This window comes from Sus scrofa, chromosome 13, assembly GCF_000003025.6.
Source record: "Sus scrofa isolate TJ Tabasco breed Duroc chromosome 13, Sscrofa11.1, whole genome shotgun sequence".
NCBI lineage: Eukaryota > Metazoa > Chordata > Mammalia > Artiodactyla > Suidae > Sus > Sus scrofa.
This window is the reverse complement of record NC_010455.5, coordinates 71,442,123-71,461,660: the sequence shown is the minus strand read 5'-3', so window position 1 is coordinate 71,461,660 and position 19,538 is coordinate 71,442,123. Positions and strand designations below refer to the sequence as shown.

At 43.9% G+C, this 19,538-nt stretch overlaps 1 protein-coding gene across 7 annotated transcripts in view; it reads left to right on the top strand.

Moving 5' to 3' along the window:
• The window catches only part of KIAA1257 (KIAA1257 ortholog), a 72,399-nt gene that overhangs the window by 31,624 nt on the left and 21,237 nt on the right, over window positions 1-19,538 (top strand). For 5 of the 7 annotated variants that reach the window (XM_021069402.1, XM_013990113.2, XM_013990112.2 and 2 more), the window contains exons 10-12: window positions 1,119-2,017; window positions 12,721-12,915; window positions 14,681-14,975. In XM_021069402.1, coding sequence (XP_020925061.1) covers window positions 1,119-2,017; window positions 12,721-12,915; window positions 14,681-14,975 — 1,389 coding nt within the window. Of the gene's footprint in view, window positions 1-1,118; window positions 2,018-12,720; window positions 12,916-14,651; window positions 14,976-19,538 lie in introns of those variants that run through there. The other 2 variants (XM_021069403.1, XM_021069404.1) reach the window with 2 other exon arrangements.

The following is a 19,538-nucleotide window of genomic DNA, read 5'->3' as shown; positions in this document are numbered from 1 at the left end:
TTTTGGTCTAACCTGGGACAGACGGAAGAAAGTAAAACCCAGGAAACTCATTTGTCTGCAGCTTTTTACTTTTCAGACACCACCCCCCCCCAATTTCTGCTCTGTGCATCTGTTTAGGGTTTTTATCCGGTTCACGGGGTAGATGTAGGTGGTGTGTGCTTATTGTGTTGAAACAGGTTTGAAAGCTCCTCTTTTATTATTGTCTTTTTTATTAGTGATGGATGGATATTCTTTTAATATTGTGGATACAGGTTCATCAGACATATATGTATTGTTTCTTTTTTCTGCCAGTCTGGAGCTTGACTTTAATTTTCTTAGTAGTGTCTTTGATGCAATCCATTTTATTGACTTTTTAGTGCTTTTTGTGTCAAATAGATCTTTTTCCACCCCAAGTTTATGAAGATACTATCCCATGTTTTCTGTTAGAAGATGTTATGTTTTTAGCTTTTATGTTTGAGTCCATGTTGCTGTAAGAGAACGTTTTCTTAGTTATTCTGCCACGTACCTGGGAGCCCCACCAACCCAGGGTTATTTTAAAATCAGTGGTCAGCATCTGTGTGAAATAAATAGTACAGTTGGAGTATGTGTTTCCACCACAAACTTGTGTAAGGGTTAGCTTCTGGTTATAAAATCCTAGCACATGAAAGTCTCCTACTTGTGCCCCCCTTACGCCCCACCCTGCTATTCTCTTAGACACAGACAGAAGTTGCCCTTGGGCACTTTATATGCTAAAGGTGAGCCGGTGTCCATCCTCCAGATGCATGTCTGGAAAACATGGGTTCTATCCTAAAGGCCCTCCTTTATACCTTTTCTGTGCCTGGCTGTAGGATGGGAAGGAGGCATAGGGCCTGTCCTCGAGGCGCGGACCCTCTGTGGGGAGGAAACAGTGGCTAAGACTTACTGAGCCCTCCTCTGCACCACCCATCAGCTTGGTGCTTTCCACGCATCCCTGAGACCTGCCCATGACCTTGAGTGCAGCTCTGTCATTGGAGTTTGTGGATGAGGAACTGTGGGCTGCAGGGGCTACGTGGGGCTTAGCTGGCGCTGGGATTTGTGCCCCCGTGGGGAAAGAGGGGCACTTGTGGCCATACGTTTGACCGCCCTCTGCTCTCTCACAGCGGCTGTGCATGCCTGTGTACTGCCGGTACCAGTTCCACGAGACTCCAGTGCACAGGACCGAGGGCCAGCCCCACGGCAACCGTGTCTACTTCCAGGATGTCAATGTCATTTTCCTGGGGGCGATGCACCCCAGCGACCTGCGGGAATACCTGGAAGGCCCCCCCATGGTGGTGGAAGTTCATGACCGTGACCGCAAGTTGGAGGGGTATTCCCGCAAGCCCACCCTGTTTGGGGAGGACCCCCTGGACTCATACCTCAACCTCCAGGCCCTCATCTCCCCCAAAGAGACAGAGAACAACCCCTTTGAGTACCGGGAGAAGACGTGGGACCCTTATGGGGTCGCCCAGGTCAGCTTTGCTGACCTCCTCCTTGGCCACAAGTTCTTGAACCTAGCGGTCCCCGTCCACAGCTGCAAGCCCAAGGCCACAGCCGTTGGCCAGCACTGCAGGAGCAGGAAGGTGGTCGGGTCCCAGGCCCCCAGGGGTGGCCTCCAGTGTGGCCCGATGCCCACTGGCAACTACCTGGAGGCCAGCACCCTGCTGAAGCTGCGGGTGGACGTGGCAGTGCCACTGCGGGCTAGGCCCGAGGCCCCCGAACCCCCAGCTGCCCAGTTTGGCCGCATCATCTTTGTGTTCGACTCCAGGAAGATCACCCTCCTGCTCAGCCTCCTGCAGGACATCACCATGATCAACGCCAGGGCCCTGGACCTGGATGTCTACCCACTGGAGGACATGCAGCAGATCCTGTCTGCCTTTAAGATGCGGGTGAAGATCCAGGAGAGGCAGGACCTGGACGTGCTCACTGGCTTCCACCTGCTGGACGGGAGGGTCCACCTCCTCATCCTAGAGGGCCTGGCCGAGCAAGGCTTGAAGCAGCTGTGGGAGGGCCACCAGAGCCGGTAAGTGTGGCAGATGGGGGCATCTGGGTGGGGAGAGGTCTCTCAGAGCCCAGCTCAGCTTCAGGGTCCCCACCTGTGGGTGGGGTCGGCTGATTTCGTGCTCCTCGGGGTGTGTGCAGGGCACTTGGCAGGGCTCAGCCTCCGGGAACAGGGAGAGTCGCTTGCCTTGGTTGAAGGGAAGACTTCAGTGCTCTGTGGAAGGGATGGTGGGCGAGGAAAATGGGTCCTGCCTCCAGCTTTCTGAGGGGCCTGTGGTCTCTCGGGAAGCGGTATTTGCGTGGCCTTGAGGGGGGCGCCACAAGGACTGAGATTGTCAGCCCAAGGAAGACGTGTCTAATTTTCCTGAAACTGGAGGGGCTGCAGAAGGTTCTGTCCCTGGAGGCCTTCAGTGCACCTACTGGCCATTCATAGGAAATGTTGCAGAGGCCATTAAAGTGTCCCCTTCTGGGCCGGAGCAAGCAGCCCCTCATGGCTTCTATTCTTCTGTTTTGGTGACATGATAATTCTCTTCTTTCCCGACATGCAGCCATCCTAGTGGGATAAATAGGGCCCCCCTCCTCCAGTCTGGACGCCCCCATCTGTCCTCAGGGCTCAGACACCCCAGGACCCAGATGCTGACAGCAGGGAGTCTGAAAGTTGAATCTGTCCACTCAGGAGGGGAGTGCAGTCCTTGGGGGCCTGTCCTGTGCTGATGGGCCCAGTGTACTGGGGGCAGTGGTACAGGGCTGGTTGTCTACCCAGGAGATCTGAAAGCTACATCCATCCAAAAGCCTGCATGCAAATATTCACGGCAGCATTACTTGTAATAGTCCAAAAGTGACATAACACAAATGCCCATCAACTAATGAGCACAATGTGGTCTATTCATAGCAGGGAATAGTATTCAGCCATAAAAAGGGAATGAAGTACCGGTACACATACCAACATGGATGGACCTTAAAAACATTGTGCTGAGTGAAATAAGTCAGTCAGAGAACTATAAAAACTGTGATCTCACTTCTCTGTGGAGTTGACAAAATACAACAAACTAGTGAATATAACAGGAAAGAAGCAGACTCACAGATATGGAGAAAAACGAGGGGTTACCAATGGGGAGAGGAAGAGGGAGGGGCAAGAGAAGGGGAGGGTGATAAGAGGGGCAGACTACTATGCATAAAGTAAGTAAGCTACAGATAAGCAATGAGATCCTGCTGTGTAGCACTGGGAAGTATGTCTGCTCACTGAGGATGGAGCATGATAATGTGAGAAAAAAGAATGTATACATGTATGTATGTGTGCCTGGGTCACCTTGCTGTACAGTAGAAAATTGACAGAACATTGTAAACCAGCTGTAATGGAAAAAATAAAAATCATTATTAAAAAATAAGTAAGCTATGAGGATGTATTGTACAGCACAGAACAGTATTTTATAGTAACTACACAGGGAGCACAATCTAAAAATCTTGAATCACTATGCTGTACCCCTAAGCTAGTATAATATTGTAAATCAGCTATACTTTGATAAAATTATGCTAATAAAAGAAGCCAGACATCAAGGGCTACATAGTATATGATTCCATGTATAAAAAATATCTAAACTAGTCAAATCCATAGAGACAGATCAGTGGTTTCCAGGGCCTGAGAAGAGGGCTGAGGGAGAAGTGGGGAGTGATTGTTAATTGTTGACTTTTTGGGGGGTACACTATTTTATTTTATTCACCTTTAAATTTCACCATCAACCATTGAGCTTAAGTAAGTGCTGGCCCTATGTTCAGATTTCTGAAATAAAGTTGGACAGACAGCTTTAGGGGTGCAGTGGATTACACAGTACACAATACATCACGCAATTAGAGAAAATGTAGGGGGTGATAGACCTGTAAATACCTTTACCCATTTAGTGGCATTAAGATAAGGACAGGCTCTACATTGGGAAGAAAGATCCGTTCAGGACTGAAGAGAGAGGGTCCTTGGCTGCTGACAGAGCCTCCCTTGGACCTCAGACTTGAGACAAACCAAGGAGTCTGTCCCTGTACAAACCCCTCTGAGTTCAGGGAAAACAGTAACAGGACAGATATTAAGGAAGTGGCAAGAGCCAGTGAGGATTGTGGGGGCTAGCTGGAAGTGTGCGGGGCTGGCTGGAGGTGGGACATGTTGCAGCTCCAGGCCAGGATTTGCAGGTGAGAGGAGCAGTCTGGAATCACAGTGGCCAGTACCTTCTTCAGAGTCCCGTTTTCTAACAAGTTGGTTTCCTCCAACAGAGTGAAATTGATTGTGTGTAGCAGAGAATTTGCCTGCCCGAGAGGGCTGCCTTTTGCCCTTGGCTCCTGGGAGGTGATCTGTGTCATACCCGGCAGGAGTGTTTTGTTTAGGTTGGGAGCTGACCACACGGAGTCTCAGGGAGAAGCCTCCCCTGACAGTCAGAGGGTGGAGGTTGGTGGTGCCAGAAAGACCAGCAGTGTACTAGGGCTTGGGTCATGCAGTGTCAGTGGACACAAAAACTGAGGTTGCTCTGTGCGCCACCAGTCAGTCATGTAAAAACCGCACACCAGGGCCAGGGGAGCTATTTTGTGTAACATGTCCTTTCATCATTCTAAAAATATCTTTTCCAAAGAAAAAGTTTTGAATTTTGATGGAGTCCAATTAATTGATTTTTTTTTTTTTTTTGCTTTTGCTTTTGTAGATTATGCTTTTGGAAACTGATTCTTCACAAAGCCTTAGGTCTTGAGTATTTTTCTGTTTTCTTCCAAAAGATTCATAGTTTTAGGGTTTACTGTTTTTATTTTTATGGCTGCACCCACAGCATATAGAAGTTCCTGGTCTAGGGATTTAATCCAAGCTGCAGCTGTGACCTGTACCACCGCTGTGGCAATGTAGGATCCTTTAATCCACTGCACCAGGCAAGGGATGGAACCTGTGCCTCCACAATGACCTGAGCTGCTGCAGTTGAATTCTTTACCCACTGCGCCACAGTGGGAACTCCATTTTATGGTTTATTTTTATTTTTAATAGTTTTTATTTTTTCCATTATAGTTGGTTTACAGTGTTCTGTCAATTTCTACTGTACAGCAAGGTGACCCAGTCACACACACATATATATATATATACATTCTTTTCTCACATTATCCTCCATCATGTTCCATCACAAGTGACTAGATATAGTTCCCTGTGCTATACAGCAGGATCTCATTACTTATCAATTCCAAAGGCAATAGTTGCATCTATTAACCCCAAATTCCCAGTCCATCCCACTCCCTCCACCTCCCTCTCGGTAACCACAAGTCTGTTCTCCAAGTCCATGAGTTTCTTTTCTTTCCTTCTTTCTTTCCTTCTTTCTTTCCTTCCTTCTTTCTTTCTTTCTTTCTTTCTTTCTTTCTTTCTTTCTTTCTTTCTTTCTTTCTTTCTTTCTTTCTTTCTTTCTTTCTTTTGTCTTTTTGCCTTTTCTAGGGCTGCACCCATGGCATATGGAGATTCCCAGGCTAGGGGTCAAATTGGAGCTGTAGCTGCCAGCCTACACCAGAGCCATAACAATGCAGGATCTGAGCCATGTCTGCAACCTACACCACAGCTCATGGCAATGTGGGATCCTTAACCCACTGAGCGAGGCCAGGGATTGAACCCGCAATCTCATGGTTCCTAGTCGGATTCATGAACTACTGAGCCATGACAGGAACTTCCATGGGTTTCTTTTCTGTGGAAAGGTTCGTTTGTGCTGTATATTAGATTCCAGATATAAGTTATATCATATGGTATTTGTCTTTTTCTTTCTGACTTCACTTAGTATGAGAGTCTCTGGTTCCATCCATGTTGCTGCAAATGGCATTATTTTGTTCTTTTTGTGGCTGAGTAGTATTCCATTGTGAATATGTACCACATCTTCTGAATCCATTCATCTGTCAATGGACATCTAGGTTGTTTTCATGTCTTGGCTATTGCGAATAGGGATGCAGTGAACATAGGGGTGCATGTATCTTTTTCAAGGAAAATTTTGTCCGGATGTATGCCCAAGAGTGAGATTGCTGGGTCATATGATAGTTCTATATTTAGTTTTCTGAGCCTCCATACTATTTTCCTTAGTGGTTGTACCAATTTACTTTTCCACCAACAGTGTAGGTTCTCCACATCCTCTCCAGACTTTGCTATTTGTTGATTTGTTAATGATGGCCATTCTGACAGGCGTGAGGTGGTACCTCATAATAGTTTTGATTTGCATTTCTCTAATAATTAGTGATGTTGAGCATTTTTTTCATGCGCTTGTTGGCCATCTGTATATCGTCTTTGGATAAATGTCCATTCAGATCTTCTGCCCAGTTTTCAGTTGGGTTGTTGGTTTTTTTTTTTTGCTGTTGAGTTGTATAAGTTGTTTGTGTATTTTAGAGATTAAGCCCTTGCCAGTTGCATCATTTGAAACTATTTTATCCCATTCTGTGGCTTGTCTTTTTGTTTATGGTTTCCTTTGCTGTGAAAAAGCTTGTCAGTTTGATTAGGTCCCATTGGTTTATTTTGGCTTTTATTTTCTGTTGCCTTGGGAGTCTGACCTAAGGAAACATTTGTACGGTTGATGTCAGAGAATGTTTTGCCTATATTGTCTTCTAGGAGTTTGATGGTGTCTTGTATTCTGTTTAAGTCTTTAGGCCATTTTGAGTTTATTTCTGTGCATGGTGTGAGGGTGTGTTTCAGTTTCACTGGTTTACACGTGGCAGTCCAGTTTTCCCAGCACCACTTGCTGAAAAAACTGTCTTTTTCCCATTTTATGTTCTTGCCTCCTTTGTTGAAGATTATTTGACTGTAAGTGTCTGGGTTTATTTCTGGGTTCTCTATTCTGTTGCATTGGTCTGTGTGTCTGTTTTGGTACCAGTACCACACTGTCTTGATTACTGTAGCTTTGTAATATTGCCTGAAGTCTTGGTTTACCTTTAAGTTGATGATTCATTTTGAGTTAATTTTTTTGTATAAATTGCAAGGTTTAGATTGCAATTTTTAAAAATGAAGGTATAATTTGCACATAACTTTATGTTTCAGGTATACAGCTTCATGATTCAGTATTTGTATATATTGAATATTACTTATCACTACATAAGTCTGATTAACATCCACCATCATAGATAGATAGATATATACATACATACAAGCAGAAATATCTCCTTTACTTTTTCAGTTTTTTGTTTTTGCTCTTTTGGCCTTTAAGCAATCAAATAAAAACATTTCCATAAATAAATACTGAAGCTATATATTACAATGTAAGTTAAAGCAATCAAGGAATAAAAAGCCAAGTATTGGCAAAAAAAAGTCCATCATCATGCATAGTTAAAGAATTTTTTGTGATAAGAATGTTTAAGATCTACTTTCTTGTAGTTCCCATCATGGCTCAGCAAGTTAAGAACTTGACAATATCTATAAGGGTACTGGCCTCATCCTCAATCCCTGGCCTCACTCAGTGGGTTAAGGATCTGGCATTGCCATGAGGTGTGGTGTAGGTCACAGATGTGGGTCGGATCTGGCATTGCTGTGGCTGTGGTCTAGACCAGCAGTGGCAACTGCTATTCAACCCCTAGCCTAGCAACATCCATATGTTGCAGATGTGGCCCTAAAAAGGAAAAAAAAAATCTTCTCTCAAGTACACAATATGTAGTATTAACTATAGTCACTGTCCTGTACAATATACCCCCAGGGCTTATTTTATAAATGCTTTAATAACATTTTGATCCCCTCCACCAATTTTTCTCATTCCACACACTGCCTCTGACAGCCACCAATTTTTCCTCTGTATCTTTGAGCTTTAGTTTTTATTATTTTGGTTTTTTAATTTTATTATTATTTTTTTTGTCTTTTTGTCTTTTCTATGGCCACACCCACAGCATATGGAGGTTCCCAGGCTAGGGGCCTAGTCGGAGATGTAGCCACCAGCATATGCCAGAGCCACAGCAATGCGGGATCTGAGCTGCGTCTGCGACCTATACCACAGCTCACGACAATGCCAGATCCTTAACCCACTGAGCAAGGCCAGGGTTCGAACCCACAACCTCACTGTTCCTAGTTGGATTCATTAACCACTGAGCCACGATGGGAACTCCCTTGTTTTGTTTTTTAGATTCCACATATAAATGAGATCATATGGCATTTGTTTTTCTCTGTCTGACTGACTTCACTCAGTAAGATGCCCCGGAGATCCATCCAGGTTGTCACAAATATCAAGATTGTCTTTTTATGACTGAATAATGTTTCATCATGTAAATAAACACATTTTCTTTTTCATTCATCCATTGATGGACACTTAGGTTGTTTCCATATCTTGTTAGAGATGATGCTTCAGTGAATGTAGGGATGCATGTATCTGTTTGAATTAGTGTTTTTGTTTCCTTAAGATAAATACACAGAAGTGGAATTGCTAGATCATATGGTAGTTCTAATTTTTTGAGGAACCTCCAAACTTCTCCATAGTGGCTGTATCAGTTTACATTCTCACCAGCAGTGCTTGAGGGTTTCCTTTTGTCCACATCCTCACCAAACTTGTTATTTTTTTTAATAATAGCTATTCATAGTAGGTATGAGGTAATAATTCATGTTTGTTTTGATTTGCGTGTCCCTGATGATTGGTGATGTTGAGCATCTTTCCATGTGCCTGTTGGCTATCTGTTTGTCATCTCTGGTAAAATGTCTATTAATATCTTCTGGCAGTTCCCATTGTGGATCAGTGGTTAATGAATCCGACTGGGAACAGTGAGGTTGCAGGTTTGATCCCTGGCCTTGCTCAGTGGGTTAAGGATCCAGTGTTGCCGTGAGCTGTGGTATAGGTTGCAGATGCAGCTCGGATCCTGTGTGGCTGTGGCTGTGGCATAGGCTGGCGGCTACAGCTCTGATTAGACCCCTAGCCTGGAAACCTCCATAAGCTGTGGGTGCAGCCCTAGAAAAGGCAAAAAGACAAAAAAAAAAAAAATCTGCCCATTTAAAAGTCAGATTGTTTTGTTTCTCTTGGGTTATATGCATTCTTTGTTTATTTTGGATATAAGCCCTTCTCAGGTATATGATTTGCAAGTATTTTTCCCAGCCAGTAAGTTGCTTTTTCATTTATTTATTGTTTTCTTTGCTGTGCAGAAGCTTTTTGGTTTGATGTAGTCCCACTTGTCTATTTTAGCTTTTGGTGTCAGGTCAAAAAAATAATTGCCAAGGCCAGTGTCAAGGAGCTTATTGCCTATGTTTCCTCCTAAGAGTTTTATGTTTCAGGGCTTACATTCAAGTCTTTAATACATTTTGAGTTAATTCTTGCATATGTGTACGACAGTGGTCCAGTTTCATTGTTTTGCGTGAGACTGTCCAGCTTTCCCAATGCTATTTATTGAGGAGACTATCATTTCCACACTGTATATTCTTGGCTGGTTTGTCATAAGTGGATTGGTCATATATGCATGGGTGTTTCTGGACTCTCTATTCTGCTTCATTGATCCATGTGTCTGTTTTTATGCCAATACCATACTGTTTTGGTTACAATAGATTATGATATAGTTTGAAATCAGGAAGTATAATGCCTTCATCTTTGTTTTCCTTCCTCAAGATTACTTTTGCTGGAGTTCCCATCATGGTGCAGTGGTTAATGAATCCGACTAGGAACCATGAGGTTGCGGGTTCGATCCCTGCCCTTGCTCGGTGGGTTAATGATCCGGTGTTGCTGTGAGCTGTGGTGTAGGTCGCAGACGCGGCTTGGATCCTGTGTCGCTGTGGCTCTGTGTAGACTGGCAGCTACAGCTCCGATTAGACCCCTAGCCTGGGAATCTCCATATGCCATGGGAGTGGCCCAAGAAATGGCAAAAAGACAAAAAAAAAAAAAAAAAGATTACTTTTGCTATTTGGAGTCTTTTATGGTATTGTACAAATTTTTGGATTATTTTTTCTCTTTCTGTGAAAAATGCCATTGGAATTTTGACAGGGATTGCACTGACTCTGTAATTTGCTTTGGATAATATGGACCTTTTAACAATATTAATTCTTTTTCCAGCTTTCTTTTCATTCCCCTGTGCATGGAATATCTTTTTTCCCTCCTTTACTATCAGTCTTTGTGTGTCTTTATGTTTGAAATGAGTCTCTTATAGGTAGCATATAGATGGGTCTTTTTTTTTTTTTTAAATCTATTCAGTCACTCTGTGTCTTTTGGTTAGAGTATTTAGTGCATTTCCACTTAGAATAATTGTTGAGGTGTTCCCTGGTGGCTCAGCTGGTTAAGAAGCCTACCAACAGTGTAGGAGTGTTACCTTTTCTCCACATGCTCTCCAGAATTTGTTTTTTGCAGACTTACTAATGATGGCCATTCTAACTACTGTGAGTTGGTATCTCATTGTAGTTTTGATTTGCATTTCTCTAATAATCAGTGATGTTGAGCATTTTTTCATGTACTTTTTGGCCATCTGTATATCTTCTTTGGAGAAATGTCTATTCAGGTCTTTTGCCGATTTTTCCATTGGGTTGTTGTTTTTTTGCTGTTGAATTGTATGAATTGTTTGTATATTTTGGAGATTAAGCCCTTGTCGGTTGCATCATTTACAACTATTTTCTCCCATTCCATAAGTTGTCTTTTTGGTGTTTTTGTTTTGTTTTGTTTTTTATAGTTTCCTTTGCTGTGCAAAATCCTGTAAGTTTCATTAAGTACCTTTTTTTTTTTTTTTAAATTTCTATTGCCTTGGGAGACTGACCTGCAAACATTTGGATGGTTGATGTTGGAGAATGTTTTGCCTATGTTCTTTTCTAGGAATTGATGGTGTCTTGTCTTATGTTTAAGTTTTTAAGCCATTTTGAGTTTATTTTTGTGCATGGTGTTTAGGTGTGTTCTAGGTTCATTGGTTTATATGCAGCTGTCCAGTTTTCCCAGCACCACTTACTGAAGAGAGTGATGGAGAGCTGTCCATTTTATATTCTTGCCTCCTTTGTCAACAATTAATTGACCATGGGTGTCTGGGCTTATTTCTGGGTTCTCTATTCTGTTCCATTGGTCTGTATGTCTGTTTTTGTACCAGTACCACACTGTCCTGATTACTGTAGCTTTGTAAAATTCTCTGAAGACTGGGAGAGTTATGCCTCCTGCTTGTCCCCCCACCCCAAGACTGCTTTGGGAATTCTGTGTCTTTTATAATTCCATATAAATTTTTGGATTGTTTGTTCTAGTTCTGTGAAAAATGTCATGGGTAATTTGATAGGGACCATGTTAAATCTGAAGATTGTTTTGGATGGTATAGCTATTTTAACAATATTCTTCCAATCCAGGAGCATGGATATTTTTCCATTACTTAGAATTCTCTTTAATTTCCTTGATAAGTGTTTTAGAGTGCTCAATGTGTAAGTCTTTCATCTCCTTCATCAGGTTTATTCCCAGGTATTTAATTTTTTTGGTGTGATTTTAAAAAATAATGGGGTTTTTACACATTCCCTGTCTGATACTCATTTTATATATGTGTGTATATATGTATATATGTGTATATATACATAATTTAATATATAATTATAAAAATTATAAATTATATAAAATTATATATTATAAAAATTATAATTACATATATAATTTTTTTGCTGTACCCATGGCATATGGAAGTTCCCAGGCCAGGGACTGACTCTGAGCCACAGCTGTGACCTACACCACAGCTGTGGCAATGCTAGGTCCTTGATTGGGGATCAAACCTGAGCTGCCACAGAGACACTGCCAAATCTAAACCCACTGCACCACAGTGAGATCTCCATGTTTTATATTTTTGATATCACATTTTACATCTTTTTACCTTTAGGATCTTTTAACTAGTTATTTTAATTTTAGTCATTTTTATTACTTTTGTCTTTTAACCTTCATATTAGGTTTATAAGTGATTAATTCACTGCTTTTACTATATTTTTACCTTTGTTATATTTTCGTATTTTTTATATTAGTAGTTGGCATCATTTCTTTTCAAATTAAAGAAATTTCTTAAACATTTTTGTGAGAGTGGTTTAGTGGGGATGAACTCTGTTAGTTTTTCTTATCTGGAAAACTCTTTATCTCTTCTTCAATTCTGAATGATAACTCTGCCAGGTAGAGTATTCTTTGTTGGAAGACTTTGTCTTTTGACACTCTGAATACACAGTGCCACTTCCTTCTGGCCTGAAAAGCGTCTCCTGAAAAAATCTGCTGACAGTCTTATGGGAGTTACCTTGTGCATAACAAGTTGTTTTTCTCTTCCTGCTTTTGAGCTTCTCTCCTTGTCCTTAACCTTTGACATTTTAATTATAATGTGTCTTGTTGTGGGTCTCTGGTTCATCTTATCTGGAATTCCACTTTGATGTGGCTCTTTTCTCTTTTGCCTTTGTGAAAGGGTCATTCAGCTAGTTTTTAGTGTTTTGTTTTGTTTTCCTAGAGGAAATTGTTGCATATGTAGCTGTAGATCTATGTCCCATGAGAGGAGGTAAGTTCAGAATATTCCTACATCACCCTCTTGAACTGGAACATAGGTTGAGTTTTTATTTGTTTCCTTTTGCCTATGGATATCTAATTTCTCCAGCACCGTTTGTTGAGCAAGACTGGTTTCACCGTTTTCACTGCCAATGTCCCTTTCAAGAGCCCAGGTTTTGAATGACTGTCTACCAGGAGGCATTTACTACTAATTCATTCCCTTGGTTTGCATGTTTTTAAACAAGTAAACGATCCCAACAAAGCAGAACTGCCGATTCCTGGTGGGTAGAACTGCCAGCAACACGGCCGGCCTCTCTTACAGGGTCCCCCAGGCGGAGCAGGGCGGGTACAAGGTGCTCTACAACTCAGAGCTGCGCTTCCGTAGCCGCCTCTATGCGGACCTGGAGACTGTCCTGTACCACGTGCGCCTGTTCCAGCCACTGGCACAGCTGGTGAAGCACACAGTGCTCTATGTGCGCAACACAGTGCCGCAGCCTGTCTTCCAGGCACTGAACAGGTATTCCCGAGATGCCCCTGGCCCATTGCTCCCTCAGCCTCTTGTGCTCTGCCAAGGGAGCTGTAGGAGCATCCTGGCGAAAGAAGACAGCTTACCAGAACCAGGCACACAGTCTTCCCTGTCCTGGGGAATGTTCTAGAATAGCCTGAGGAATGAAAGTTGGGGGAGCCAAGAGGCTGGAACCACAGGATCCCCCAGCCAACACCAGCTTTCTTTCCCAACTGAAGCCTCCCTTTCCTGTCTGCTTCTTCCCTAACCTCCCCCACCCCACCTCATTCCTCTGGAAGCCATTCTCCAGAGCCCTGGATCTTTCAGGATTTGATACTTTCACCTGCACGCATACTTTTGGTGACCTCCCTGGCCCTTGTGAGGCTGTACCCACCCTGGGCATCTGTGCTGCTAAGGAGGGGGGTGGGAATTGAGCATTGCTTTTGCTTGCTGGAAGCCACCCCCTGGGTGTGTGGGACCCCACCACCTAGCCTGCTGTGGGAGGAGGGCTGAGGGGCAGAGACTGACCAAGGGCAGTAGGGTCCCAGGGCCATGGCCAGGCTGGCAGCTCAGGTGGTGGCTGGTTCTTTCAGGAAGTCAGGAAAGGGTGACATTGAGAATGGAAGACAAACACTGTCAGGTGGGCAATCTGCTCATTGCAGGTCAGGGGCAGGAGGTACCTTTATATTGTACAAATGTACAGCTCTTTATATTTTTAGAGCCAGCAACAGATGAGGCCGAGATCCCCCCCCACACACACACACACTTGCTGAATGTACTTATAAAGGAGATGGAGGGCAGGGTCGGGGGAGAGAAGGAGCAAAAAAGAGAAGCAGATATAGAAAAGGAGAACTCTGGGCAGAACAGCTTCCTCCCCAACCTCATCTCTGAGGGAGGGCCTGGCACCTGTAGATTGGGTCACCCCAAAACAGTGGCCGATAGGAAGCTCATGCTGGGGAGGGGCTGGAGCATTTGGGTGTCCAGAGCCTCTGGTCTACGCCAGGAGGCTGGCCGTGGGGAGCCTGGCGGGTGATAGGAAGTAGGGAGGGTTCCACTGGGAAGAGGGTGGGGGGCAAGTACTCACTGCACCCTAAGGAGTTTCCCCTCTGGGGAGTCTCCGCTCTATTCTGGTCTGAGTGGTCAGGTTGGGAAAGAGAAACGCAGAAAGACCAGGTGGTGGGTCAGAGAGCACAGCTAGGGGGAGGCAGAGCCCACCAGGCATCAGCCTCACACCAGACCTCAGGAGCCATGAATAACAGCTCCTGACCTGTGTTCTCCAGAGCATCCATGCAGATCAGTGCTGCTGCTTGCTTGCTGGGACCCTGCGAAGGCAGTGAGGGCTCCCCACTCACCTTGGCGGGGGTGACCACTCCATCCTTGCGCTTCGCTGAGCTATGAGACTCGGTGTCTGGAGCCTGTCCCCTGGGCAAGAAGGAGTACTGAGTGCCCCCGTCCCCACCCCCCGACAGCCAGCCTGTTGAGGCTGCTTCCCAGTGGGCTGTGGGTTGGTGAGAAGTAAGGAATAAGGCCACAGGAACTGAAAAGTTATCAGGGGAAGAACATGGGAAGCCTCTAACTGCTGGGAGATGAGAGGGGAGAGGGAAGGAGGGCTTCCTCACCGTGGGCTCAGCAGGTGGAATGGAAGCTCCTGGTGCAGGGGTTGTGTGACCCAGGACCAGCTCATCACCCTCTCTGTGCTTCGTTTCCTCTGGTAAAATGGGGACCGTCGGACCTATCCTGCAAGGTAGGAGGCTGAGTGGGGCCCTTCTGCGTCTAGGATCTACTGCATCTGCCAGTACAGCGCCAGGCTCAGGGATGTGGTCACTGGAGACCTGCTGCCCTCCTCAGCCATGATCAAGGAGTTGAGCCAGGAGTTTGGGATACCCATTTCCCAGGAAGATCTCACAGAGGGGAAACTGCTGGCCGTGTCCCCACCTCCTGCTCCCAACCTTGACTTCTGGAGCCGGAAATCCACCCTCACCTCTGAGATCCAGGTGCACCAGGAGAAGTACCTGCAGTGGCGGAACACCATGATCCTGAAGAGCAAAGAGCAGAAGCGCAGCCTGATCCAGGTGGGCGTTCTCTCCCCATGGGACCTGGGCTGTTCTGTCGCTTGCTGGGAGATACAGCACAGGTGGTGGATTCCTGAGCAGAGCATCTCCTCTGGCCTGAGTGTGTTCTGCCAAGGGGCCTCACGTTGGGTGGGAAGGAGGTGCCCAGTCCAGGGCACAACCAGGTTGGAAGCTTTCACCCCCAACCCTGGTGTACCTTGTCCTTCCTGAAAAGGAATACTCTTAGGTATATTTCCTTTTATTTGGCCCCTGAGTTCATCTTAGAGAAAAAAACTGTGTGTGTGTGTGTGTGTGTGTGAGAGAGAGAGAGAGAGAGAGAGAGAGAGAGACAGAAGTATCTTGCTTAAACTGCAAAGGTCATGGATATTATATGATGTCCAAGCAACACAGGAGATAAATTAACCTGGGTGAGAAAATCTGAGTAGAGATGAAGAGAACAGGAGACCGAGAAGCTGGTGAGGTAATGGGAGGCCAAGTGCCTATGGCTTAAATGTCCAAGGGCCTCCCTCAGCCCACACCAACCAAAAAGACTGAAAAAAAAAAACATCTGCGTTGTGACTTGAACTCATAGGCCTGTAGTCTATGTGGGTAAAGCCTCTGTCCCTCCCTCTCACCTCAATCTCTTGTTTTAAAAAGGTTTTATTTTTATTTGTTTATTTATTTTTTGCTTTTTAGGGGCATACCTGTGGCATATGGAAGTTCCCAGGCTAGGGGGTCTAATCGAAGCTACAGCTGCCGGCCTACACCACAGCCACAGCAACGCCAGATCCAAGCCACATCTTGCAACCTACACCACAGCTCATGGCAACACCGGATCCTTAACCCACTGAGCAAGGCCAGGGATCAAACCCACAACCTCATGATTTCTAGTCAGATTTGTTTCCGGTGCGCCACTCCATGAAGTCTCAGAGGTTTGTTTGTTTTTTCCCCCCACTATTTTATTTATTTATTTACTTATTTATTTATTGTCTTTGCTAGGGCTGCACCCGAGGCATATGGAGGTTCCCAGGCTAGGGGTCTAATTGGAGCTGTAGCCACCGGCCTACACCACAGCCACAGCAACACAGGATCCCAGCCAAGTTTGCGTCCTACACCACAGCTCATGGCAACACCAGATCCTTAACCCAATAAGCAAGGCCAGGGATCGAACCCGCAACCTCATCGTTCCTAGTCAGATTCGTTAACCACTGAGCCATGATGGGAACTCCTCAGAGGTTTTAATATGTGTGCATTCTTTATGAAAACCAATAAGGAGGCTGTTTTTCAATCTATTTTTTCTGTTTCCTAATTCATTAACTTTACTTTGTTTTTCATGATACTTTAAAACTTTTTTTTTTTGGTCTTTTTGCCTTTTCTAGGGCTGCTCCTGCGGCATATGGAGGTTCCCAGGTTAGGGGTCGAATCGGAGCTGTAGCTGCCAGCCTACGCCAGCCAGAGCCACAGCAACGCAGCATCTGAACCGAGTCTGAGACCTACACCACAGCTCACGGCAACGCCGGGTCCTTAACCCACTGAGCAAGGGCAGGGATCGAACCCTCAAGCTCATGGTTCCTAGGCGGATTCGTTAACCACTGCGCCACGACGGGAACTCCCTAAAACATTTTCTCTTTTTTTTTGCTTGTTGGCTATTTCATTCATTTAAATTCATCTCTCTTTTTTTTTTTTTTTTAAACTGTACTGGAGTAGAAGTGGTATACAGTGTTTGTTGGTTTCAGGTGTACAGCAGGGTGAAACAGTCATGGCATGTATGTACCAATCCCAACCTCCCAGTCCATGCTTCCCCGAAGTGTGTTTCCCCTTTCATAACTGTAAGTTTGGTTTCTTTATCTTATCTTTTTTTTTTTTTTAGGGCCGCACTTAGGGCATATGGAAGTTCCCAGCCATAGAAATGCAGGATCCTAGCCAAGTCTGCAACCCATATCACAGCTCACAGCAATGGCAGATCCCCTACCCACTGAGGAAGACCAGGAATCAAACCCGCAACTTCATGGATACTTGTCGTATTCATTTTTGCTGTGCCACAACAGGAACTCCTATGTTTGGTTTCAAAATCTTTGAGTCTGTTTCTGTTTGTGAATAAGTTCTTTTTGTATCATTTTTATTAGATTCTACATATTAGTGAACTCATGTGATATCTGTCTTTCTCTGTCTGACTTACTTCACTTAGTATGATAATATCTAGGTCCCTCCATGTTGCTGCAAATGGCATTATTTCATTATTTTTTATGGCTGAGTAGTATTCCATTGTATACATGTACCATGTCTTTATCCACCCTGCTGTTGATAGACATTTAGGTTGTTTCCACATCTTGGCTATTGTGAATAGTGCTGCAATGAACATAGGCATGCATGTATCTTTTCAAATTATAGTTTTGTCCAGATAGATGCCCAGGAGTAGGATTGCTGGATCATATGCTAATCCTGTATTTAGTTTTTAAAAACTAAATATAGTTTTTCCATAATGCTTTCCAGAATGATTGTACCAACCTACATTCCCCCCAGCAGTGTAGGAGGGTTCCTTTTCCCCATGCCCTCTCCAGCATTTATTGTTTGTAGGCTTTTTAACAGTGGCCTTTCTGACCGGTGTGAGATGATATCTAATTGTAGTTTTGATTTGCATTGCTCTAATAATTAGTGATGTTGAGCATCTCTTCATTTTTTTTTTTTCGCCGTCTGTATTTCTTTGGAGAAATGTCTATTTAGATCTTCTGACCATTTTTTTTGTTTGGGTTGTTGGGTTTTTTTGATATAAAGGTGTATGAGATGTTTGTATATTTTGGAGTGTAATCCCTTGTCAGTCTCTTTGCATAAATTCTTTCTTTTTGGGTTTCCCTGTGGTATATGGAGTTCCCAGGCCAGGGATCATTTGCAAGCTGCACTTACAACTTATGCCGCAGCTGCAGCAACGCTGGATCCTTTAACCTACTGTGCTGGACCAGGGATTGAACCTTTATCCTGGCGTTTCAAAGATGCTCTTGATGGACCATGGCAGGATCTCCCTAAATTCTTTTCTTGTTTAAAAAGAAAAGCTCTGAATCCTCCTTTGGACGTATTCTGTGAAGTGTTGTATGTGCTGTGTATTCTTGTTGTTTTGCCTTAAGTTTCTTATAAGTTACAAAACAAGACCTAGGTCCATACCTATAAAAAGTCAGACAATACAGAGCATATTAGCAGACTGTCCTTACCCCTTTATCGCCCCTCAGTGCACTTACGTATACACACATATGTGCATGAATTTATTATAGTCACTTATGGATTAGCACTATTTTATTAATGCCATTTAACAGTGGGCCTTGAAGATTTTATAATAAGATAACTGTACAGAATTTTATGTGATTTAGTATGCCCCATCTCCTATTTTTTTGGCTGTGACCACAGCATGTGGAAGTTCGTGGGCCAAGGATAGAACCCATGCCATAGCAGCACCCTGAGCTGCTGCAGTGACAACACCAGATCCTTAACTTACTGTGTTACAAGAGTACTCCTCTTATATTTTGTAGAAATCCTTGGAAATACTGTTAGAGATTTTTAAGAAATTATGTTTTTGTCGTCTTAGGAATTGCTACTTCAGCTTTAGATATCTTACACACATTAAAATCAATAATCAAAACCCAACCATTATTTTTTTCTATGTTTATATTGTTACTAAAGTGTAATTAACATTAATATACAGGAATTCCCATTGTGGCTTAGCAGGTTAAGAACCTGATTAGTATCCTTAAGGATGCAGGTTTGATCCCTGGCCTCGCTCAGTGGGTTAAGGATCCGGTGTTGCTATGAGCTGTGGTGTAGGTCACAGACATGACTTGGATCTGGCGCAGCAGGTGCAGCCTTAAAAAGCAAAAACAAAACAAAACAAAACCCCACATCAATATCCATGAAACCCACTCATTTTAGGTATATGTAAGTCATATCAGTGATATTTTAATAAATTTATGGAGTTGCACAACCATGTGATCCAGTGTTAGTACATTTCCATCATCACATGAAGAAGTTTCCTTATGCTTATTTGCAGTCAGTCCCTGCTTCCACTCCCAGCCCCAGGTAGCCACTGATATGCTTTCTGCCTCTTACAGATTTGTGTTTCCTGGACATTTCATGTAAATGGAATCATGCAATATGTGACTTTTCATGTCTGGCTTCTTTCATTAAGCCCGTTTCGGAGGTCCATCCATGTTGCAGAATATATCAAAAGTTTGTTCCTTTTTAAACTGCTGAGTACTAGCATGTCGATTTGAGTGTACCACATTTTATTTATCCATTCAACACTTGATGGAACTTGTGTTGCTCCTGGTTTGGCAACGAATGAATGAATGACTATTGCCCCTGTGAACATGTGCATACAGATCATGGGTGGAAATGTTTTCATTTCCATTGGGTAGAAACCCAGAAGTAGAATTACTGGGTGGTTTGGTAAGTTTATGTTTGACATTGTAAGAAATTTTCAAGCAGTTTTACAGTGTAGTAGCACAATTTTACACCACCAAAAGCAGTGCACAAGGGTTCCACTTACTCCATATCCTCACAAACACTTGTTACTCTCATTATTTTTTGTTATAGCCA